At 47.4% G+C, this 25,186-nt stretch overlaps 1 protein-coding gene across 7 annotated transcripts in view; it reads left to right on the top strand.

The window, feature by feature from the left end:
- Positions 1-25,186, top strand: part of LOC106038582 (synaptotagmin-like protein 2) — a 70,081-nt gene that overhangs the window by 40,662 nt on the left and 4,233 nt on the right. For 4 of the 7 annotated variants that reach the window (XM_013185187.3, XM_048070770.2, XM_048070768.2 and 1 more), the window contains 14 exons: positions 4,798-5,358; positions 7,315-7,466; positions 12,023-12,116; positions 13,382-13,475; positions 13,965-14,058; positions 14,684-15,790; positions 17,117-17,215; positions 18,931-19,022; positions 19,418-19,519; positions 21,440-21,609; positions 22,453-22,555; positions 22,729-22,890; positions 23,163-23,241; positions 24,553-24,652. In XM_013185187.3, coding sequence (XP_013040641.3) covers positions 5,258-5,358; positions 7,315-7,466; positions 12,023-12,116; positions 13,382-13,475; positions 13,965-14,058; positions 14,684-15,790; positions 17,117-17,215; positions 18,931-19,022; positions 19,418-19,519; positions 21,440-21,609; positions 22,453-22,555; positions 22,729-22,890; positions 23,163-23,241; positions 24,553-24,652 — 2,549 coding nt within the window. In that variant the 5' untranslated portion in view covers positions 4,798-5,257. Of the gene's footprint in view, positions 1-354; positions 758-1,980; positions 2,191-4,797; positions 5,359-7,314; positions 7,467-12,022; positions 12,117-13,381; positions 13,476-13,964; positions 14,059-14,683; positions 15,791-17,116; positions 17,216-18,930; positions 19,023-19,417; positions 19,520-21,439; positions 21,610-22,452; positions 22,556-22,728; positions 22,891-23,162; positions 23,242-24,552; positions 24,653-25,186 lie in introns of those variants that run through there. The other 3 variants (XM_048070769.2, XM_013185190.3, XM_048070773.2) reach the window with 3 other exon arrangements.

Genomic DNA, 25,186 nt, shown 5'->3' with positions numbered 1-25,186 from the left:
CAGCGTTGGGAAGGAGGGAAAGTACACGGTGAGAAATCACATCTGAGCGTGGAGTGCCCTGCAGATGGTCTGTAGACAATTTGTGTCTGTAGGCAGATGCTAGCAAGGGCACTGAGCTGGTAACTTGCATCCGAGCAGTTTGTGCTCGGGCTAGTTATGAAGAGCATTAACACAGTTCTGTTTTGAGCTGGAGCTGAGTTAAATCTCCTAGAAATAAAATGAAAATGCAGCATAAAGAAGGAGGCAGCCCCTTCAGCATCCGTCTATCCAAAAGGAGCTATGTTTCGTGCCTGCCAAGCATTTAATTTTCACCCGATAAAACTATTTGGAGGTGAGTTTCCTAGAAAAAAAAAACCCTCTAGAATGACACCCTTCTTCTGCAATAAAAAGAAAAGTAACTCGAAGACAGAGGATGCATTACTCCAGGCGAGAGGTCTGTAACATTCCTTTGTTCATGAACAGCTCTTACAGCTGCAGAAACCCTACCCGGTGCTGGACAAGCTATTTATTTTGGAAGGCTCTCCAGAGCTGCACCTTGCAGAGCGGTTCCTGCGGGCGCAGCTGCATGCCCGTGACCCCGCGCGGCCAGCAGGCTCCCCTGGGGGTGATTCACCTGCGTTCGGTCACGTGTGGGCACACGCCGAGCGCCGAGGAACAAGGAAATGAGCATTGTCCGGGCCGTGGGCTGTCCCAGCGAGCTTGCACTTGGTGTGCCCCAACGCCGCTACGAGAGGGTGTCGCGCTCTGCTGAAGAAAGGTTGGTGTTTGCTTGCCCCTCCAAGCTGGGGGTTGGATGTTGGTTTGGGGCCGGGGAATGCACGTCATACTGCTGCTTGGTGCTTTGCTGGAGGGGGAAAGGGCAGTTCTGGACAGGTTAGAGACTGTCACGTCTGAAGGAAGGTTTGTTCCTTTTGTTACTGTCTCTCTTAGCTTTTCTGCAGGTGGTCGGTGCTCTCCTCCATCCGAGGGGTCGGCAGAGTTGTAGGCTCTGGCATTGCCCAGCTGTAGCAGGGCACGGTGTACGCTGCCTCTCGTGGCACTGCAAAACCGGCCCTGCAGGTGAAGACAACAGGAGTTGCAGCTGTGGGGAAAAGGCTTTTTGCACCTAAATGCTGGTAGGCAGCTCTCTGGTTCGCTAGATGGGGGCAGAGAGGGGTGTGAGGAATGATGGAAGCTCCCTGAGTAACACCTGGAACGAGCAAGCATCAAAGTCCCTTCCTGTGGAAGAGAAACCATAGCATGACACGGGTCTGCGAAGCGAGCAGCGTGGGGTGGGTGGAAGCAGAGCAGTTGTTACTGGATTTTCTGATAAAACGCTCAGGGATATCAGATGAAGCAAGCAAGCGGCAGGTCAAAACGAAACACGGGCAGATACTTTTTCACTGAATGCGTGGTGGGACTGTGGGGCTTTGAGGATATCGCAAATGCTTAAAATTGATGTGAGTTCAGCAAGTACTGAGGAGGATCTGTGAAGTGCACAGAGGTTGCCCCTGCTGCAGGGAGGCCCTGCCCTGCCCCTGCAGGATGCTGAGCACAGGCTGGCTTGCTGCCCTCTCCCCAGCTGCATCCCCTTAGCCCTTGTTGAGGATGAGCTCGTGTGTCACAGGGCAATCTAGCTGTCTGTGGCCATCCCTCTGTTGTTAAATTGGACACTGGAGAACCTGCCGGGGGACAAGGTGCACAGCTCCCACCGGGCTGGGTTAACATGGCAGCCTTCGCTGCTTCGCCAGTGCCTGGGCTCCGGGCTTGCTGAGCTGCACAGCAGCCGAACATGCTGTCACAGGTCTCTGCTGCTGGCTGGAGCGTTTGCTGCTTCCTGCTGTGGCAGCCAAAAGAAATCAAAAGCTATAAGGATGAGATGCAGCTAGTTGTGCCACACGGTAGGTCGTGCTTCTGCTTGTCTCCGCACTGCCCTCAGCACCCACGTTTGTCAACACTGCTGGGCGTGCAGGTTGATCTCTGTGATAATCTCTTCCCCAGAAAAAAGCAGTTGGAAGGAAGTACATTGGATATCCAGTGTCCTCAGATTTCTGGTTGTTACTGGAGCCACGTTAAGCTGCTTTGCCCACCCTTGTGTCATGACAAGTGGCAGGACCTGCGGGGCTGCTCCCATCATGGCACTGCAGTGCCTGAGAGCAGCCCGAGTGTGCTCTGTGTGGATTTAAGTGGATGCCACTGATCCAGACCCAGGTAATTCCCTCTTCCAATACTCACCAGTTTGGCTCCTGCTGCCAGAGAGCTGGGAGGGGTCTCCCACCATCAGGGGTAGAGGAGGGAGCAACTTCTTTGTGCTCAGCACTGTTTGTCCAAAGACAATTTGTTTCGGTGGGCTAACAAAGACATTTGCGCTGGGAAAGTCCCAGTCTAGGACAAAATCTGCCCCAGCGCTGCCTGATGACTCCCACCATCGCCTTACAAATCTACAAGGATTTCGTGTTTCCCATGCCTTGCGTGAGGCCCGTGGGGTCCCAGCTTTCTTGCGGCTCTGCAGAGGTGGGTGTCCACACTGCTCATCCCCGCGCTCTCTGAGCTGTTCCTTAACGGGGCTTTGAGAGGGGAGAGGGTTCTGGGTAACGTCACAAAGCAAATCAAAGCTGTGTGGTGCTGCTGAAGGAGTGAAAGTGTCAGCTCTGGGGTTAGGCAACCTGGGGGAGTTTTAGCCTTAATCCACTGCAGTCACAGAGCCAAGCAAACAAACAATGCACTCTCCCTGTGTCCTTGGGGGGTTAACTGGGGGGTTCTCCCATTTCAAGGCTCGCTCTGCAGAGGCTAAGACGCGACATCACGGTGTGCCCATCGGAGACTGCGTGGCTCGAGGCACAGCAGTGATGGTGCCGCGTGCAGAGATCCTTTGTGAGCTGTGTTTGCTCCTGCGGGCCTGGGTCGGCAGCTTTGTGGCTCCCGAGCTGCCAGCAAAACCTCCAGCTGGAGCAGTCTGCTGGAGCAGCCCTTTTTCCCACAGAAAGCGCGTGAAGTGGTTTGATTTTTAACTATTTTGAAACAAAAGAAGGAGTTGGCTGTTTGGTTTCTGTTAACCTTTTCCTTCTAGCATAACTGTTCCAAGAAGATAAAGCATTCCCAGAAAAGGGCCATTTACAAAGAAACATTTTTTGTAGTTTGTCTAACTGACTGCCCTCCTGATGAATAAATATGAGCTTCTGCTGAAAATGTTTTCCGCAGTAATTCCAGCCCACATGTCATGGGGTTGTTAAAAATAAATAAAAATTCTAGAGAAGCAAATACTGCGAGAAATGTGTCCCTAGATACCTTTTTAAAAAAAAATAAAAAAATAAAATCTGTCCCAGAAATTTCTGTTAGCCTGTCTTTTTTAGCAGTAAGATTGTGCCTGAGAGCCAGAGAGAATAGGAGATAGGGACCAGAAGTGGAAGTGCCTTGCCAAGATGGATGAAATGCAGGTTTAAACGGTAGAAATTCATCAGTTTCTTTTTTTTTTATTACTGTTTTTGTTCCAAATGAAGTGGTATCAATAGTTTCTCTGATGATAAAGGTTGTAAACGTAGTGTGACATGCACAGCCGTGGTTGCTTTAAAGAAATATGTGAAATGGTAAATTTTCTTCTTTCCCTAAAATGTTTTACAATAATGATAGTGTTTTTATGACAAGGTCCATTCATTTCAGTGCTCAGACTTCTTTTATGTCCTGTGGTATTTGTTGTAAACATTACAGACAGATAGCAGTTCTTCTACATGTTGTTACACCCTTTTGAAACAAACATGTGGGAATGTATCATCTGGAAAACTCTGTTCATCTGTAAAATGATGTCAAAGGAGGAAATATCTTCGCTCGACTTTGCATAGGCCAGCTCAAGAAGAGGTGCGTCGTGTGGAGGCAGTCGAAAGCAGGGTGACAAAAACGCTCAGAAGCAGAGCTCTGAGGAGCACTCGAAGGAGCCGGAGTGGTGCTGGGTGGCTCGGGAAGGCTGGCTGCCACCGTGGGCAGGAGGACAAGCTGGGGACAGGCAGCAGAGGAGGCTTCCTGCTGCAGTTAGCTTTTCCCCCATCAGGGGAGAATTTAGTGACCTGGCTCCCAAGGCTGTGGCTTTGGGAGAACAAGCCACATGATGAAAGCCACAGTCACCTGACGGGCTTGGACACGGTGGAAAAATCCCACCTGGTGAGCTAGAAACTGCTTCCACGGACGGGAGCAGAACTTCTCCTCCCTTGGAGGTGCACCTTCCTGCCCTCAGGTTGGCCAGGGAGAGGAAGAGGGATAAAGCAGCAGAGCAACACATGATTGACTCTTCCTCCACACCCTGCAGCCTCTGGCTGTTTTTGGTGCCTGCTGAAATACCGAGTGCTCTGTTTGAACAGCAAATATCAGTGCAGCAGAAGGCACAGTGCACTGATGTTAGAAGATGAGCAGCCTCTGGCATTGTACGGCCTGACATGCAGCAGTAACACTTGCAGATTGCTGTTCGGTCGTTTTCCAGTTGCTTTGCAAAGGCAAAGCAACTTACCCTCGGTCTCATTTAGGGCAGGAAGAAGCGTGGAATAGAAGAATGGAGATAAAAAGCAAGCAAGCAATTTGGTAATTCATATGCGTATCTTGCTTACAGCCCGCTGAGTCAACTGCTTACCTGTTAGCAGGAAAGCAGCTAAAATAAAATCCCGCCTGGGTTAGGGTAGCACCGTGTGAGGAGCTGTAGGACGGGGAGGAAAGGAGGGCAGCTCATTTTGGAACTTGTGCTGAAGAACAAACAAAAACCCCCAATGTACACATTCGGTTACCATATGGCGCGCTTATCACAAACGGCATCTCGGCGTTATTTCTTTGCAGGGATGCTTGAACTCCACGGAGGCAGACTTCGCCGCTGAGGAAAGCGCATGCTGGAGGTGCCGGGGTTGCCGTTGGTGAGACGACGCAGCTAAGGCGGGCGGTGAGCTCGCTCCTTGCCGTGCATGCCTGCTTGATTGACATTGGCTCCCAAATCGCTGCGACTGTGCCTGAAGAAAAGCGAAGGAGCATCGTTTTGCTGGGAGAAATTTCCTGGCAGGGGAAGGCATGTGGTGCAGAGAAATGTGCCAGGGAAGAGCTGCCTAGTGCCTGCAAGTGCGGGTCCAGGTGCTAGCACAACTTCCACCCAAGCTGGCCATGCTGCTGTGAAGCCCTTTTTTCCCCAGCACCGGGGCGGGCTGCAGCAGGGGCTGCCCATGGCACTGCGGCACGCTGGGCTGGATTAGTTGTCGGTGTGTCACTGCTTCGGCTGGCTGAAGAGCTGAAGAACAGCACAGGGAAGATGTTGGACCTGAGCTTCCTGACCGAGGAGGAGTATGAGAAGCTGATGAAGGTTCTGCAGAGAGATGCGGAGCTGAAGAAGAAGGACGGGGATCGCATCAGGTGAGAGAGCGTGCAAAACCAGCCAGATGTGAGCTCCCACTGGGGGGATTTCTTTACTTCTTTTAGACGAGGATGTGTGAGTGTGTGTGTGTGTGTGTGCACAGGGAGAGATGCAGGCTGCAGCAGTGCTGTCCCTTCATGCCTGGATCCCGAAGGATCTTTTCATTGCACCTCCTGCTTTTCCAGCCAGCCTGCTGTGCTGCCACCCCTGCTCTGTGCGACTGAGGGGCTGGGCTCTCCTTTTGCTTAATCAGTAGCCCTCAGAGATGCGAAGGGGAATGTCCCTTTCCTGCTTCGGGGGGGAGATGCCAATTTCTCAGTGTCAGGGGTCAGAGCAGGGCAGTAGCTGCCGCCTTGTTTTCCTCACTCACCAGCAGGAATCCCTTGCAGAGTTTCTAAGTGAGAGTTTACATCCTGATCCCCAAGGTGGGTGTGTACACAGCAGGCAGAGAGGGGCAGTGAGAGGCTACGTGATCAGCCAAAGGTCTGCAGGGAGCCAAGAATCACTGTGAGTCCAGCACGCTCACCTCCGGGCATCCTGGGGCTCGGCTCGGGCTGATCGGGATTGCTTGTTGCTGCTGTCACTTTTTAAATGCCAGCCTTTTGACCATCTGCTCTGACAGTATGCACTGGGCTCAGGAAGCTGGCACCAAATTCCCTACGGCTAGGAATGAGTAGCTCAGTGGGTGGGGATGGCACTGTGCCACATTAACCCCCCCTCCCCCCCCAAGTTAAGGATGTGATTCTTTGACTTCCCACTGAGTCAAAAAAAAAAAAAAGGGTAAGCCCCTTGTAGGATGGATGCTCAGGGCTCGAAGGGGTGAGTGGGTTTGCAGCAGGCTTTGGGGAGCCTCTGTGCCCTGCCCTCTGCTCGGGGCCGAGAGCTGGTGGTGGCACACAAGCAGCTTGGGCTTGAGGTGTGTGTGGCTGCATGCTCTTGCTTCTCCCCTGAACTGAAACATTAAAAAGAAATCCTTTTTGTTTTTTTTCTTAAGATTTTTTCCTTTTTTTTTCCTTTCTTTCTGTAATGCACTAAAATTTCTGCTCTTTTTTGGAGGTTTGGGGAAAGATATTTGGATGATTTTGGTTTGGAAGCTATTGCACAAAAGGCTTTCATTTGGGAGCAAAGTGAGTTAAACCCTAAGCGGAGTGGTGTCAGGTGCCCCTTGCTATCAGCATGGCTGAGTGAAGTACGACCTGTGGTAGGGGTTTCTTCTGGCCTCTGAGGTCTCTCAGGGCCCCTGAGCTGTGGTAAGCTGCAGGAGGCAGTGCCAGCTGAAAGGCAGCTAATCCGCTGAGCAGTAGTATAAAAACAAAATGACTGGAGGAGAGTTAAAAGCCCAGGGTAAGCAAACAGAGCACTGAAGGATTTAGGTGCCAAAACCCAGCCCTGGGTGTGCCCAAGCTAGTTACAGTAAGAGAAGCTGTGCTCAGGAAGGAGAGCTAACTGTTTGTGTGCCAAAATCAGCATGGCAGGAGGAGCAGGGAGAGGAGCAGGCTCTGGGGAGAATGCTGAGGGCCAGGCCAGCGCCCTGGATGACAGAATTTATTCTCCCAGTGTGCATCAGATTTGATCCATAAAGAGCAGCTCATAACGACATGAATAGACAAATAAAATAAAGAAGTGCAGGACTTGTAAACAACCCCACACCTTTCCAAACCCTCAGGGCTGCAAAGGAAATGGACAAATCTCCTTGCCAGATGACTCAGTTATGAACATGCAGTTTGTAAGAGGTGAAGGCCTGTGCTTACAAGGTGCTGTTCCTTCTTCCAAAAAAAAAAAAAAGTCAGCTTTCACTTTTATGCTTGTTTGGCCCTTGTGATTATAGGGAATAACCTCTGGATCCTTTGTAGTAGCATATAGGAGAATTGTACATAAAGCTGTTATGAAAGAGCTCAGGGAAAGTTGAAGCATTGGAGATCTTTTTAGTGTGTAATGTTCTTGTTGATTTGCAGGAGGATACAAGGCTCCATCAAAGATGAAAAGAAGAAGAAGTTTGTGACAGGCGAATGGTTTTCGGAAGTGAAGGCAAAAAGGTTTCAAGAAGACTTGGAGGGGTCGGATCTGCTTCGGGCATCGATCAGAAGGAAAAAGGGCAAACTAGAAAGTAAGCATGTTACTGTGCGTCTTAAGTAAACAAATTGATGGAGCAGGAAACAGTGGCCAGGTGTGTGGGTCTCCCTGTACTGGGAGCCTCTTGGGGACCAGTCTTTATGTTTTAAGAAAGAGGTTCTCAGCCAAATTGTCAGTACTAGAAAAAAAATTGCTTATCAAAATCAGGGCCCAAAATAAAAATTACAGTGTGACAGAGGACCAAGATAAAAGCTGTTTACCAGCTCCATGCAGTAAATGCCTTTTCCCCATTTCAACTACTTTATTCCAAAATATGTATTTGTCAGAGGTCACTCGTATCATTTCTTGTCATGGAAGCAGGAAGTGAAACGGATGATGTGGGGCAGTTTCTGGCATCAAACTGATACGTGTGGGTCAAAGCCCCCTCCAATTCCTAGAGTGATCTGATGGAAAACAGCCAGCTGCTCTGGCAGGCCTCCAGGATGGAGGGGTCAGTCACATCTCTGCAAAGGGAGGGCTTGCCTCTTGTCTCCTGGCAGAAATTTGCCCTCTCCAAGAGGAGAGTGATGGCCCATACCTAGCTTTTTACCTGGGAGTAATTCCAAGGCACGATGTGGCTTTCCAAGTAAAAAGGGCTTTGGGGCCAAGTCTGAGTGGTACCCAGGCTGCTGTGCTGTAGCGTGGCTCGTCTGGCACCACGTGCTGATTGGAAGCAGATGTACTGCATGATGCTCAACATGCAGTTGGACTCTCGTGGTGGCATACACAATAGAACAGATCAGATTTGCTGGCTCAGGGCACTGAAGAGAAGAGAGCAGCCCAATGTGAAATGAGCAGGGCTGTACTTTGAGGCCAAGGTAACCAGCCTGGAGCTGGCACTCGGTGCTGAACATTTGTGCAAGGCAGAACTGACTCACACCCAGTCCTCAACGTGAAGACAGGCCAGCCGACTCCACAGCAGGACTGTGGAACTGCAGCCCAGCCTCCCACAACCTCCTTGCTTATTTATCAGGGTGGGTAGTCACAGATACTCAGACCTGGTGGTGCGTTAGTGGCTGCTGCTGCTCGGAAGCAATAGCCATAATAGAGAGCTCCTCACAAAGTCCTAAAACAAAGACCTTATAACGGGGCTCTGGAAGGTCAGGGTTGTCTTCCATCTGTCCAAAACTCAAATGTCTCCTCCACCAGTTTGGTTCAGCCATCTTCCCTGGGTCCATATTTCCTTCTTGGGGTTGCAGTAACATAAATCACTCCTTTGTTTGCTGGGCCTCATTGGCCAGGATTTCTCTGTAACATTAATTTCCTCCCCTTTCCGAACCCATTTAGGTTACCCCTCTTAGCTCCACATTACTCAGACACGCTCCAAGCTAAGCAGTGGCCAGGGACTTCACTAACCGAGAGCTTCATTTTCTTTTTGCATTTTGCTTATCCCTCACAGCTCTTGTAACTCAGCATAGATTCATTGGAGCCTCTGATGCAGAACTGGCCCATCATATTTCACATAGAGTTGCTTTTATCCTTGGTATTAAGGATTCATAATGTCATTAAATTTACTATTTTGTCATCCCTCCAGAATGCTAAAACATGTAAAACCTTTTACAGCTTGGCAGAGTTGCCTGGCCATTTCTGCAGGGCATACTCTGCTTGCTGAGGATGTGCATTTGTGATTTAACTCTTACTGCCAACATGTATGTGTGAGATATGGCCTGCGTACGTATAAGATATGGCCTCAGGTTATCATCTAAAATAATCTCTTTATTAATACAGCACTTGTATACAAGTTACATTTTTGCATGTGCATTTTCAGTACTTGGCTAATGCTGTTTTAAGAAGGATGAAGCAAATATTACTGAACTACTGTAGCAATTATGTTTAGACTTAGTCCTCTATTTCTTGTACCTTTTTATCTCCTCTCTCTTTCTCTTTTTCTATTCCTAACCTTATTATGGTAAAGCACAGGTATAATATGACTGTATTGCCTCCTCTTACTTTGCTCACAGCTACTTTACAGCAGGGGTCGAGGACCAAGACTCTGCAGCTCGTATTTTCACCTTGCTGTTACCTTTTGCATGCTCAGCTCCCACAGTCATTATTGTATAGGGATTGCATCCCCTTGCCCACGAGGGCAAGCACTTCTCTCGTTGACTTGCCAGCAACAGGATTGCTCTGGTGAAAGCAGCACTTGCCCCAGTGGGGAAGGACAAGGTTTGCGAGTGGTTTGGCCGCACAGCTCCTGTTCAATTTGCAGTAGATGAGGGCCTTTGCTCGCCACCTTGACACCTTTTCAAGGTGATGAAGGGTTTTGTGTTCATTTACTCAAATAAACGTAACTTATTTGTGGCTCCAGGGATGTTAGTGCTGATTTAAGTCTTTGACGATTGTGTTAGGGAGTGAAATGAGAGAACTCCTGCCCAGAAGAGCCCCACCAGGGTAATTGCTGGCATTCCCTTTGCATGGCAAATGCACCGAGGAGGGTGGGCATCCATGCCTGCACAGAAAAAGGCCCAGTGACCTTTTCTCGAGGTGGATTTTAACCTTCAGAAGGGAGAGGGCTGTGTGGTTCCCTAAGGGATTTCACAGTTGCTATTGATTGTAACAGATGGCAGTAATAATCGGCATCAATATAAATCTATAAAATAGATACCCTGTATTCACAGTCTGCAGAGCGGCACAGATGGATGAATTTGGTGCTAACTGCTCCTTGAGCTTGTGTGCAACGGATGAGAGCTAAAAATTGTCTAGCAGAGAGGCTGTTTTATTCCCCTGCCCATGCAAGTCACTCCTGACAGCACAGTTAGTGCTCGAGTGTTGGGTGTCTGTGCTTTAGAGTGGTAGGAAATGGGTGAAGCAGCTAAAATATTGGAGCAGGGGTGGCTCTGTAAATACACCTACAGACGAGTTGAACTGGTCAAACCACAGCGAGTTTCTGCTGGAATTTGCCTCTTAGTCTGTCTCCTGCTGAAGTTACCAGGGGTGTTTTGCTCATCTCGATGGATTATAACGCACTGTTGACCTTTTTGTTTGTGGCTGTCGAAGCCAGGTGTAGCTGTGTCGGTGGCTGAGCTGTTTTGACGGACAGGGAAGCGAACACCTCCTGCTGCTGCTGCCAGCCGGAGGTGGGAGCTGTCTGAGGAAGTCTCTGAGGGGGATGTGTCAGTGAGAAGCAGATTTCGTGCAGTGCCTGTGGAAGTGAGGTGAGAAATGAATGCAGACTTTGGTTGTTGAGGTCTTCTCAGTCACAGCAGGCAGAGGGAAAATGTGGGAGCCCTGCGTTTGGTTTTCTGGTTCCCCAGCAGTTATGTGCTGGCATCTCCCTGCCTTGGACTGGAGCAGAAGAGGAGGATGTGGCTCACTGTATAAACAAATGCTCCTCCGTGCGTTTTCCTATGCCTGCATGTGCCACCAGCCATGTCACAGCTTTTCTGTCCCACAATGATGTTCCGCAATGTTTTTTGCACAGTGACATTTCCATGGATGAAACACAGAGTTCCCAGTACTGCGGAAACCAGGGGAACACCCAGCTGCAATCTCGTGCGCGTGGTCCTTGCACAGACAGCCCCAAGCAGCACCTGTGGGGACACGGGGACGGCAGGGCTGGGTGCAAGGCAGGTGGGAAGGGCTGGGACAGCAGCATTTTGGTCAGTGAGGACACACAGACAGCAGGGAGTGATGCTCCATCTCCTGACACGCCCCTTAACCCTGGGCTGACTGTGCTGGCGGCACACAAGATGCACTGGAGCAGCACTGCTGTCACAGCCTGTCTGCAGGACTGATCTGCCCGTTGGTTTTCTGCACAAATAGCAAGCAAGGCTGGATTATTTCAGGTCACATCTGAATCCTTTGGGCCTCTGCTTCTATTATAGAATGAAATATAACCAAAAGAGATTTGGCAGTTTTTGTAAAAGGTAAATTTATTCTTTAAAACAGACCTAGATGCAAGTGAAAAAATATGTGCAAACCTTTTTTTTTTTTTTGACCAGACTAAGCTTAGTTTGTTGTCGTTTTGAGAGTTTAATCCTTCTGGTTTTGCAGTAAAAAGCCTGTTTGCCAGCTGAACGCCTAATGCAACTTTATACCTTGGCAGGCTGCTTTAAAGGTTACCTTCTTCTATTGTTTTTTTTCTTCAGGGTCTTTGAGAGCTCAGAAGAAATAGCTGAGCCTTGTGCCAGTAAAAATAACAGGGCTCTCTTCATTAACTGTATTGGCCTCCTCCTTTGTTTGCCAAGATCGGATGACTTGGAGTCAAAACAGGAAGCGGCTGAATTTAAATCCTGGAACGGATTAACTTTATTGACAGCCAGGGCAGGGTCCTGCTAAGGTTTCCAGCAATGTGGCAGCTCCTGGCATGAACCAGGCGTTGGGCAGCAATCTTTGGGCTCTCGGGCACGTGGGGCCCGGAGGAGCCACGTGGGGAACATAGGTGACACTGCCATGGGGCGTCCCCTTCTGCGGAGGCAGCGGGCAGTGCTGAATCCCCAGGGTTAGTGCTGGTGGGACTCATTTCCCAAGCCTTTGCTTTCCCCAGATAGCACACATTGGCCATTGCAAGGTCAATTAAATGTAATTTTTCAATTCTCTGTTACATTACAGATGAGGTTAACGAGCACATCCGGAGAGGGCTGGACAGCAAAGACGCCCCAGGTCCTCCCTTCCACGAGCACGCTGCTGGCATGGGAGAGGAGAGGTAACTGCCACTGCTCGTGCAGTGCTCTGGCTGCTGCTCGCATTTCTAATGAAAATTGAATGCTGCCCATTAAATCCTGCTCTTTAACTGAATTTCCAAGCCCATATTAGTAATAGGTTATATAGGATATTTTTTAAATCCTTTTTCCAGGAATTGTCAGAGTATCAATCCTCTACTACTAACTAAGTGCTAATGTGCTTATGCCAGAAAGGTCTTTTCCTGCATGATTTGATAAGGGGTCAGTAAAATGGAAGCTGTCTCTAATGCCAGGATATTCTGGGTAGTTTTTCAAAGTAATTATGATTTTTATTTTTATTTATTTTTTTTTTTTGGCCATGGAGCAAAGCTAACTAAATGAACTGTTTTAGAAACTGCTCGTTTCCTGCTGGTGCCAACCACTGCATCCAGTGCTCAGCACTCACCGACATGGCTTGGTAGATTTCGAGTTGTGCTGACTGTGCAGAAACACCCACTAAAAGAACCTCAGCGAGCAAATCAGTGACCTCACTCAATGTCTGTGGACTATGGAGAAGCCATTTAAATACCCACATTTTCATTTATTGTTGCTCCCATCTCATTTGCATTCTTTTGTCAGCAGAATGAGGAATTATTCTTTACAGGCAGCAGTTGCTACAATTAATTGTTAAATATGGGCCTTGACAACAGTTCCAGACCTCCTGCAGCTAACAATGGGTGTTGTGCGATGGAGGACCAGAGTCACATGCCCAAGACATTTGTGCTTGTTTTGGTCCTAATGTTTTTGTAGGATTTACTAAATCCTGAAAAGTTTGCTTTGTCTTCCTCATTCAGCCCTAAACACAAAGCATTTCCACCTGAACTCTCACCAGTGGTCCAACTTGACAGTTCTCCATCTGGAGAGCAGCCACCACTAGACACTACCAAAGACAGGAGAAGCAGTGAGGCAAACTGCCTGTGATATGTGTTTCTTTCATTTAGTTACCATGCAGTTAGTAATTAACTTATATTCCATGTGTGAAGATCTATATCCCGTACTGTAGTTTTGCCCTGACTATTGATGGCATAATCATTCCTGGAGTTTCTGTATGCTCAATTAATCCAGTTATACCTCTGGCACCAGCTCCAGGTAGCCTTGTATTGGGCTGGGTTCTTAGCTAAAAGTGGCAAAGCAGCTGAGCAGAACAGACCCAGTGCTGAAGACCGTCACGTTGCATGCTCAGAAGATGCCCAATCAAGTACACCCCTACCACTGATCTCCTTGCGCAGATGCTTCTCTTCTCCCACAGATCCAGCACACCCGTTCTTGATGCTGCAGAAGAGCATAAAATCTTGCCAAAACCGAAGCCGAGACTTTCTGTCCCGCTGTTTGCATCACACAAGGTAGTGTAGCCACAGCCTCTGTGTTTGGATTGGTTATTCCTTGGATTTTCACAGTCTGTATCTACTGACAAGGACTCCACAGACTGTATGCCCTGGTATCTGTGCTCAAATAAACATTTTTCCAGACTTGCCAGGGTATATAGGGGCTTATAAAAGATGGAGAGCAACTTTTTGCTTGGGCAAATAATGATAGGACAAGGGGGAACGGTTTTAAACTAAAAGGGGAGGTTTAGATGAGATGTTAGGAGGAAATTCTTCACTCAGAGGGTGGGGAGGCACTGGAACAGGCTGCCCAGAGAAGCTGTGGATGCCCCATCCCTGGAGGTGACCAGGCTGGATGGGGCCCTGAGCAACCTGATCTAGTGGGTGGCATCTCTGCCCATGGCAGGGGGATGGAACCAGGTGATCTTTGAGGTCCCTTCCAACCCGAGCCATTCTAGGATTCCGTAATTCTATGATAAACATTGACAGGGTTTGTCTTCCATTCAGAGATCCACTATACATGATGTCTCTTTGTCAGAGAGTGACACTGGAGCAAGTCCATTTGTGGCTACAACAGGCAGCTTACATTTGTCTAGAAAAGGTAAGGTTTTTGTTCAGTGAACCACTGGCTATTTCATTATTCAGAGTCAACACCAAGAAGCACCTTGCTTTTTCATTGTGTACAAATGAATAACAAAGAACATTTCTTATCTTTGTGTATAAGAATGGGCTGCCAACATTTGTGTGAAATATGCCCAAGGCAGCAGGAACCAAGAAAAAAATCTCTGATGACTAAAACTTCTCCTGGCTGTCAGTATATTTTACACTGAGTGCTTGGCTAACAACTCCTTAATGCACAGATCCAAGTTACCTTCTCTTTCTTCTTCTGCCTTGAATGTGTGGTGTATTTTTGGTACATAGCAAATAGCCAGCAGGAAAGCTGTCAAGCTAAAAGCAAAGCTGTGAAAAAATTCCAACTCACAGCAACAATTTAGAGCTCAGTGGATTTTTTCCCTGTCATGTTGCAGAAAGAAGAGCTGGCTTTTTCAGGGTTTTCTTCAGAGGGAAGGGGGTTTGCTGGACTCTCAAAATAGGGAAGAATTAGAAACATATTGATGGTTTCTGGAAACCCCTCCTGGCTTCCCTTTGAGAAGCTGCAGCCCAGACCTTCCAGGTGAATAAGATGTGATGTGGTAGGTTGTGAGCCTCTGTTGTTGTTGTTGTAGGTAACGGACGATCTCCACTGCCTGCCGTGCTTTCAGAGGATGCTGTGCCTCAGCCCAGCTGTGCAGCTGGAGGAGAAGCTGTTGATGGGGCCACTGGCACCACAGCAGGACCAAAAACTCCACCCGAAGAAGCGTATGCTCCCAGCAAGATACCAGTTAAGAGGAAATCAAGCAGAACTCTCCCCAGGTCAGAGCAGTTCGTGAATCATCTGGGGCCAGCAGAGAACAGCGTGGCAAAGAGGGAGCTGCTGGAAAGCCCCAAATCACTGACTGCAGAGGGGGAAAGCAGCCAGTCTGTGAAGCATGGTGTGAACTATACAATCTCGTCAATGAGTAATAAAGAGGAGGATATCGGCCTTGATCGGGAACACTTCAAGAACTTGAAGAACTTCTGGGAGAAGGGAGCAGACTCTGTGATGGTGGGAAGTACACCGGAGGACTCGAGCTCGGGGGAGGCAGATGGAAGGCAGTTCAAGCTGTGCCGCTCGCTCTCTGTGCAGTCAGCTCAAGGCCAGAACAGTGAAGAAAAACACAGTGTCTTCAACAAAACAAGAGCCCCTCACAAAAGGACAATAACTTTGTCTTCCAGCGAGGAAGAACCAAGCTACGTAGCCCCTTCAAGGAAGGGCTCGGTTGCCTTCATTCCCAGATCCACGTACGCCAAGAGCAAAGGAGGCCTGGTTACAAGAAACAGCTCACTGGGCGAAAGCAACGGGAAGCCTCCAGTGCCAGAGGAAGAGAAGGTGGCACAGCACAGCTCCAAGAAATCCAGATTGCCTGTGCGAGCACCTTCCATCAAAATCGAGTCGCCTACCAAAGAAGCGCCTGGCAGCACGTCTGAGCCAGAGATGCCTGCAGACAAGTTTGTCGTGGCAGAAAAACGCAAGTATGCAAACTGCCTGGCGAGCAGGGTGCAGATACTCATTGACCCTGCGCTTACAGATGATGAGAAAGAGCAAGGAGCTGACATGAGTACTCATGACAGAATGGAAATAAATGGAGAGCCAGCTGAGGAAAAAGCATGTGAGTCTTCAGACAAGCCAACAGGCAGAGCACCAGGCGGAGAGACAGAAATTGTTCAGGGAACGGACTCAGCTGTTTACTCAGGTACTGAGGGCAGTAACTGCACCCTGGGAAATCCCAATAGGGAGTCATGCCTACACCTGTTTTCTTCCCCAACTTTTCTGTGTTTTGCACATTTTATTCTCTTCTATATTTATCCTATATTAAAATTTGTGCAGAGTTAGCATGTGAGGAATGTGGTTAGCAAACAGCTCTGAAAACAACCGTTCTGTGTACTGCAGTGAAGTGTAAAAGTGGGCAGTGTGATATTCCCTTTCCTTCTCCCTACTGCCAGCCCTCATACCTTACCTGCAAGCACCTCAGCTCAGGACAGCTCTTCATTTCTTTAGCCCTACCTACAGCAGGTCACAGGAACTTATTTTACTAACTGGGAAGACTGTAAACATGTTTACTTGCCATGTGAATCCGCTACAACTTTCTTCAAGTGTGAGTCTGGAGGAATTCCCTGTGGTGGTAAAGATAAGTCTGACACAAACAGCAGAAATAAAACATGAAACAAAGTTTAATAAATACATTGGCCATTATCCTACTTTGATATAGCTGCTGGCCATCAGTGTTTAAAGGACAGTTTGGGCCTTTTGGGAATCCACGGGTGAGTTTGCATCTTAAACTGCAGAGTGGAGTGAACAAGGAGCCTGATCTTTCAGGGTTCTGATTCCATATTCTCTATCACAGTGGTGTCAATAATACCAGCACTTTATCAGCCTCTTCCTCTGGGTTGACAGGCTCTTGTAGTGACTGCTATTATGGGCAAAAGTTCATGTTAATTGCAGTTCATTTTAAACCTGAGCTCTGCTTGCCCACATCTCTGCTCCCTGCCAAGCAAAAACTTACCTATGAAGAGAGATCTCCCTATCTCCTTTTTCCAAATTTTCGGTCCTCGTGTACCTGGGTAACACCTATTTGAGAGGATTTTCCATGGACTCATCTAATTTTGATCTGTAACTGTGGCATTTCTGGGCTTATTTCCCTCCTTTTTATAACATGTCCATGAAAATCCTCAGTTGCACTTCAGCTAAACACAAACATTTCATTTCTATACCAGGTCATTGTTGTATTTCTCATTTTTTTCATTATTATTACATTAATTTCAGGTTGGTATTAGCAGATGGCTGTATTCCACTGGAAGCTCTTCACAAGTGCTGGTCTCTTTTGGGGACTGGGTGAAGAGTTTTTTTCAAGGAGAGATGTTAAAGCTGATGATGTGAAGGTAGCCCTGTGTAATGTAACTGCAGCATGCTATAAGCAGAGCTAACAAGCCAGGGGAGAAACACACATGCATGCTTGTTGACACACTGCCCGTTTGTGTTTTTTATTTACTGTGTTGATTTGGCTTTTCATATATTCCAGAGGAAGATGGAGATCGTTCTCCTGCTGCTCAGGCATTGGCCCGAGCAAATAACATCAATCTTGCAAAGAGCATGGTGAACATTTACACAACCACGGAGAGTGAGTAACATCTTTCTGCTTTTTGGTTTATGTTCCCTGAAGGCAATATATTATGCCTGAGTTCTGCATCCCTGGTGCTTCTGTGCTTGTACTAGGCAAGAAAGATGACATATGGTTTCATCATCAAATTAGAGAGCTTATAGTGCCTAAAATTAAATTCAGAGCCAGGAAATTGCAGCTAGATTGATGGTATGTTACTCAGTGTGTTCAGCAAAAAATTGTGAGGGCTTGAACGGGTTGGCAAGAGGATTGTACCCATCTCTCCTCTTCTCCCACTAAGTACTGTGGGACCTGGGTGGCAGCCTGCTCAGCAGGTTGATCAGCCTCTCCCCTCGCCCAGAGCAGACCCAGTTTGCTGGTGTGATCTCCTCAGCTGCTGGCTGGGACACACTTCATGGTGCCAGTTCCTCCTGGAGAAACCAAGAAAAGCTAAGGAGAAGGCAACCAAGAAAGCAGCAGCAAAGCTGAATTAGCCCATGGCCAAAGAACCTGGCTGTGCCAACAAGTGGCCCAATAAAGCAGCAGCCGAGGGAGAGGGACCGAAGGAAGGCAGCAGCAGCAGCCTCGGTGACCAAGAAAAGCAGTAGAAATCCACGGAAGATGAAAGCTGACAGGCCCAAGAGGGCAGCTAAGGGCTTGCTTAAAAGCAAAGTGGTAAGGCCGAGGCTGCCAGGACTGAGGTGGAAAGGTTAGGAAAGCAATGCTCAAGGAAGGGGAAAGCAGCTTAGAGGAAACAATAGGGCTTGTTTAAGGGAACGTGACCCCTGGCTATGGGATGGAGAGTCCCCTTCAGGCTGCCAAAAGCAGCCCGTGGATGGGGCGTGCTGCACTGCCCTGTCTGCTCATGGCTGAACCACACCATCCTGGAGCCTGGTGCCGAATGCACGCCCTGTCAGATGGTGCGGCAACGTCTGTCACACAGCACGGTGGCTCAAAGCTTCCAGTCCTGCTGTGCTGCTGTTCAGTGATGTGGCCTTCATGCAGGCAACCAAGATTTTAGACTTCTCCCATCACAGCTTATTTAGAGCCGCAAACCTCATCCTAGGAAACCCTCTCCTATGGAGTTGCTCCTACTTGTTTCCGGTATAACCCTGCAGAGAGGGCTAAATGTAACACTTTACTCTTGGTTGGAGATAACAGTAAATGCCTTTGCTATCAGAGCAGCTTTTGGGCATTTTGAGCATTGAGTGGTGTCTCATCCAGGCTTAATACAGCAAGTGTGTTTGTGCATGTGTCACCTAAAAACAAGCCAGTTGTTTTGGGATGAAATTAGTCATCAAGGAAGTTATTGAGAAAAGGTAAAGATAGAACAAATAGGTTTATATTGTTTACAAGATGCTATGAGATGGAAATATGTGTTTTTTTTGTTTTTTTTTTTTTGACAGGGATGCTTTTATTCTAACTGAAATCTATGCAGCTAGAGAATCTGGTAGTCGCACATCTTTAAGCTAATGAATGAATCGAATTATCCACTAGGGGGAGTTTGCACACTCCCACACATCAAATGAAAACATGCTGAAAATAGCTTTAGAGCATTAGCTAGCAGTCTGTGTCTTGAGGAGGGCTCAGCTTCAGTGGCCAGCAACAGAGATGGGGCAAGTGCCTCTCACAAGCTTTTCCTCCCTCCTTGTGTCCTTTAACAAAAATGTGACTGTCTTGTATTTTCCTGACTCTGACAATTTATCCTGATGCCGTTTTTCTGTTTGTACTTGCAGCATACAATAAACCTCATCTGATACCTCATCAGTTTCTTGAACCTGAAAGAGTCAAAGAGCTGAGCAGATCTTCTCCTCTCCTGTTGTCTGAGGTAGGATAGATACCAGAAATGGCTGGAATAATGTTCACAGCATCCCTCAAATAGCAGTCAGGTTCATGAGAATCTTTTTCCAGGAGGCTGACAGTATTTGCTTTTGACCCTTCAATCCTGTAGGAGTTTTAATGTTTCCCTCTGCCTCAAACCACGCTATTACCTGCCCTTCGCAAGAACCCAGGTGGTTGCATGCAGCTCTGCTTGGAGGCAGTTAATGATGACGTTTGCTGCCGGTCGGAGGCAATGCCTCTGGGGAGATTCCCTGCACTCTCCTCCACTCTCGTAACCTGCTTGCTGCTTAATGGGACTCTGCTGAGCTATTGGTTTTTCTCTGTAGTGTTGCAAAGTGCTCATACAGCACAGCTTAAAGATGCTTATTATTTTCTGAGCAGACAGAATCAGACACGGCTTCGGAAATCAGCTTCCAGTTTAGCAAGCACAAAAAGACGCCCAGCATTGGCAGCCACTCCTCCGACATGGCATCTGTCTCCTCGGTAGGTATTTAACACGTACGTCTCTCTAGAAAGGGTTTCTCTGTTGGATACAGTGACGCTGCATTTAGGCTGTTACCGATGATGTGGCCTCTGGAGTATCCTGCTGTTTTCTGCATGGTACTTTATTAAAAGAACGGTGATGTTTAATTACTTACTTGCATTAAAGAAGTGTCTTCAGGTACCATCTCAAATTAGGGAGCCACTGGGTCATTCTTAGACAAATTCAGAGTAAGCAATAGCCCCTGCTCCAAAGTGTGGATGCTCTGAAGCCTGGCAGCATGTGGGAGAGAGGGGTGGTCTGTCTCTAGGTGGGGAAATGAGGCACACAGCTTGTAAGTGACTTGTTTGTGGTCCACCTCCCAGAAAGCTGAGACTGCAGACTGGTGACCTCTGCAAGCTCCTCCTTCACTTTGTTAGCAAATTAAAGGGAACTCAGAACTGAACAGCAGCAGTATGATTTAGAGATTTGCCTTCTAAGGAGAGTTGACAAGAGCTGAGCGTGTTTAGTTAGGCATTTTAAAAGGCTTCCTTAGAGATTCCTTAGGCACAGTGTTTTTTGGGAGCTGCTTAAAAGTGCTTTAATTTGCTGTACTACTGTTATAGGTATCTCCAAATTGTATATGTGAGATTTAAAGAATATAAGTGAAGCAAAGCATGTAGAGAGAGGTCATGACTGTAGATAAATATGTTAAAAAACAAAACAAAACTGAGCTTTGGGGTGCATGAGTCTTTCTCGTAGTCTGCGGAGTCTGAGAGCTATAAATGAGCCTTTTGTGTCCAAGCCATGTAGGTGTTCTTGAAGACCTCATTTAGGATTCTCTGTTGGATTTAATATCCTGATGGGATGATAAATGTAGCTCCAAGGACTGAGGGGAGATATTTAGCAGATTCTTGTAGGTTACCATAGAAAGAAATTGAGAAACAAAAGAAGTAGGGGTGACAGAGAAGAATTGAGTTAATTACTGGGAAAGTTTTTTGATAAATGCTCAGGATTGTACCACAGAAGAGTGCCAAGAGGGTTAATTATTTGCTGGTTAAAATGCATTAGCTTTTATGTTATCCCATCAGTAATCATGAGTGATTGGCCTGATAGAAAATTCTTATCTTTCTGGGGCTGTGTTTTATTTCTGTTTCATCACTTTCTACCAGCGAAGGACTTAAAGCCTTGGAAAACAGAAAGTCAAGGCCTGTTGGCAAATGCAGTTTGTTTTGGGAAAGCAAGAGACTCTTTGGTGCCTCGTTCCTGTTACACCTGCAGAAACCTCATTTTCCTGTGCATTTGTGGCAAGTAGATTCCCACAAACTGCCTCTGGTGGGACAGTGGCTCTTCAGGACAGGGGTTATTTCTGTTTCTGTTTTGCACAGCTCTCTGCACTTCATGAGCAAGCAACAAGATAGTGTTATTTTCTCCTATATTTCTAGTCTGATATGGTTCTTAGTAGCCTATTTTTAAAATTGAATGACAATTAGGTGACTGTATCTACCAGAAGTAATAAATTTATATAAAGATAGTTCAAGTTCTCTCAGTATATTTATTTCTTAGTGATGAGACTGGGTCAGGAAAGCAGCTGTTTGTAGGGTTAGTGTAGGGAAAGGGAAATTACCTGTGTGCTCCCACAAGAAATATTTGGCTCTGTTTCCCAAGGCTTTGGGATTTAGAAGTGAAAATCTTCTCTGTTCAGTGGGCATTTGGGAGAACAGTGCTTCTTATTGCTGGTCAAGGACAGCACATCCTTGTGAGACCTTTGTTCAGATCCCCAAACCCTAGTGTGAGCACAGCTGCAGACATGTCAAGGACTCAAACCTACTCAAGGGAAGAGAGAGCAGATTATTTATTCTCTGGCAGTGCACATCTTTGTGCAGAAACAAGTCGGAAGAGTGCCTATTTCAGTGGCACTGACCTTGTTCTCCACCTGGCAGGTGAGTGGCAGTGTGCTCAGTGTGTACAGTGGCGATTTTGGGAGTGTGGATGCCCAAGGTACTGTGGAGTTTGCACTAGATTATGACGAGAAGAACCGGGAGTTCCAGGTTCATGTGTCCCAGTGCAAGGACCTGGCTGTCGTGGATGAGAAGAAAGGCAGATCTGACCCGTGAGTGATGCTTCCCTCTGGTGCTTCATGGCTTTTCTAATGCTGAATTTTGTGTTCTAGAGAATTTTCTTTTTTTCTTATGAATTTTCTTTTTAAATGCCATAATTTCTTCCTTCCTCTAGAATTCTGTTGTGTGTTTACTGCTGGGTCTTTCCTAGCTGATGGTTCTGGAGCCATTTGCATCAGTAAATATGTTGTCATAGACTTAGTTTTGAATAGGATTGAGAAAGCTTTGCTCACTACAAGGACAATTCCTGTTATCACTGAAATATGTTCTACATGTATCCATGTGAACCTTGGTCTCTCCATGGTGAATACACATTGGTAATAACCAGTGATGTAGACACATGTTTATATGGGAAGAAAGTCTGAAAAGAAGTGTCATTAGAGGACACACTGATAATTGAACAAAGGCTAGTGATCTCTGTTCGGTGGATGATGAAAAGAACCTTGGATTTGAACCTTGAAATAGAGAGATTTATAATCAGGCTTCTTGAGACATTCTACTTCTTCTCTCTAATTTCACCCTGATGTTGAACAGAAAGAAATGCTGTAGTTGTGGGCATTTCAGAAAATGGGTATACAGCCTTGCTGGTTTCCTATGCTGCCTAGAGAGCTGCTTGTTCTGAATGTTGGTGGCATCCACCCGTGCCCAGTGCGATTTATAACTTCAAGTGCAAGCCAAGTTAATATCCTAGCAGGTCTCTTAATTAGTTTTGCCTCCAAAGAGTCAACTCCAGGTCTTTTGTTCCCATAAATCCCATGTCACCATCCAGAAGTCTTTACTTATTAGAGCATGGCAATACTGAATGGTATCCAGCTGAAGTTTTTTTTCTTTTCCAGGTATGTTAAAACTTATCTGCTCCCAGACAAAGCTAGAATGGGTAAGAGGAAAACCTCAGTGAAGAAAAGGACAGTGAATCCCATTTACAATGAGGTGTTACGGGTAAGAACACATACCTGCCCTGAAAACCTGTGTGGTACCAGGGCAGATCTGGAAGGAGCCTGCCTTATTGGCTGGGCTCCTTCACCTGCCTCTTGCTGCACTGCTCTCCCCTTGGGTTGTGAGAGAAACTGGAGAAAAAAGTTGAGCAATCTGACTTCTTTTTCTTCCTCTAGTACAAAATAGAGAAAATGGTATTGCTTATCCAAAAATTAAACCTCTCTGTTTGGCACAATGACCCACTGGGACGTAACAGTTTCTTGGGAGAGATTGAAATAGACTTGGCCAGCTGGGACTGGAGCAACAGGAAACTCAACTGGTACCCGCTGAAGCCCCGGGTAAGTGCAGCTCAGCTCCAATCCTGCTTCCCAGCCCAACCCTGAAGCCTTTAGGAGTGGCAGAAGTCCTTCCTGGTAACCTTGCTCTGAATCCTCAGGCTTTTGGTTCTGAGGGACTGAGTGTGAGAGCAAAGACACAAAGTAAGGAGCTGTCCCGGCCATACAAAAGCAGAGTTTGTCCATTTGTGCCCCTGCATTAAACTCAAAAGCTGTTTGCCCTGCTATGTTAACAAAAGCCCTTGCTTACTCAGTCATAACTCTTTCTGTTTCAGAGCCTTTCTGCTGTTAATGGTGTGGATCATCGAGGAGTGATGAATTTGTCTATTAAGTACGTCCCTCCAGGAAGTCTAGGTAAAATTCATTTCATACATTAAGAAGCATTGCCTGCATGTTGGCGTGCAGCTCGCAATGCCTCATCTGTATATGGGCTTGTTAAAGAGTAATGTCATTAGAGCAAGATCTTAGAGATCGGGGGCAACCACCAGTGTTTGATAGTGCCACCTGCAGACTACATCTGCTTTTCACATCTAGATTTAGGGGGAAACTGGGTAAACGGAGGGAGGGTTCAACAAGGCTGGGAGATGAGTGGCTGGAAAGCTGCCTGACGGAGAAGGACCTGGGAGTACTGGTTGATAGGCAGCTGAATATGAGCCAGCAGTGTGCTCAGGTGGCCAAGAAGGCCAACAGCATCCTGGCTTGCATAAGAAGCAGTGTGGCCAGCAGGTCTAAGGAGGTGATTGTCCCCCTGTACTCGGCTCTGGTGAGGCCGCACCTCGAGTACTGTGTTCAGTTTTGGGCCCCTCACTACAAGAAGGACATGGAGGTGCTCGAGAGAGTCCAGAGAAGGGCAACGAAGCTGGTGAGGGGTCTGGAGAACAAGTCTGACGAGGAGCGGCTGAGGGAGCTGGGATTGTTTAGCCTGGAGAAGAGGAGGCTCAGGGGAGACCTCATCGCTCTCTATAGGTACCTTAAAGGAGGCTGTAGCGAGGTGGGGGTTGGTCTATTCTCCCACGTGCCTGGTGACAGGACGAGGGGGAATGGGCTAAAGTTGCGCCAGGGGAGGTTTAGGTTGGATGTTAGGAAGAACTTCTTTACTGAAAGGGTTGTTAGGCATTGGAATGGTCTGCCCAGGGAGGTGGTTGAGTTGCCATCCCTGGAGGTCTTTAAAAGACGTTTAGATATAGCCCTTAGTGATATGGTTTAGTGTAGGACTTGTTAGTGTTAGGGCAGAGGTTGGACTAGGTGATCTTGGAGGTCTCTTCCAACCTAGACGATTCTGTGATTCTGTGATTCTGTGAAGCTTAAACTCACCAGCTGTTATGGACACTGCAAGCACTGTCGGGTGCTGTGATGCTGTAGCAGCAGCACACAACCCCCCTTACTGTGGGGCAGGTAGGAGGTCGGGTTTGCCCAGCAGAGCCTTCTGCTTTCCTGCTTCTAAGCAGCACTGGCAGGTTATGTCAAGGACTGGCAGTCCTCTGCAGCTGCACAGGGCTGCAAGTAATGCTGCAGCACCCAGGCAGAGGAGTGCAGAGCTCCTAGGGACTGAGTCTGCAGAGAGGTCACGTCGCTGCTCCCTCAGGTCCCTGGAGAGGACGCCTGTTTTCTTGCTAGCTATTGCAGGAACTGACATCAGAATTTTTCTCTTGTCCTAAATGGCAGGTCCCAAGAATCCTCCCTCTGGTGAAGTTCACATTTGGGTCAAAGATGTCAAGGACCTGCTGCAGTTGCGTCCTTCTGGAGTTGACTCGTTTGTGAAATGGTAAGTGCCTGAGCACGGTCTTGTCTTAGATGATGGGTCTGTGCCTCCACAGAGCAGTATGTTTTCTTCTCTTTTCTCAGGCTTACTTACCTGTGTTTCCATACTGTAAAGCTGTGTAGGAGAGAATTGCCCTTGTTACTATCCTGTGGCCATATTAGAAAAAACATTGCTGTGGTAAAGCTCTGTCTGTGACTCACTCAGCATCAATAACACCTGAGTGAAAGGAATATGGGGGGCCCTGTACCTTGCTTCAGTGTTTTCATATGAAGTCGTGAATTTCGAAGTGATAAGGACTTGCATGCAAAGTCTGGGAATGCATTAGGGACTTGCCAGAACTGACATACATGCAGTTGGATCCTGCTTTGATCTTGTCCAGAATTCAGTGTGTGCACGTGTTCTGCAGCCTGCGACATCAGTACTGCCTGTTATATGGCAGGAGGTGCTACAAATACTTCAAAAAATTAAAAATAACTCAGATTTTTAAGATTTTCTGGCTCTTTGAAGTCCTCAGTATATTTTTATATGTTTTAAGAG

Source organism: Anser cygnoides, chromosome 13 (genome assembly GCF_040182565.1).
Source record: "Anser cygnoides isolate HZ-2024a breed goose chromosome 13, Taihu_goose_T2T_genome, whole genome shotgun sequence".
Lineage (NCBI taxonomy): Eukaryota > Metazoa > Chordata > Aves > Anseriformes > Anatidae > Anser > Anser cygnoides.
This window is presented reverse-complemented; position numbering and strand designations above follow the sequence as displayed.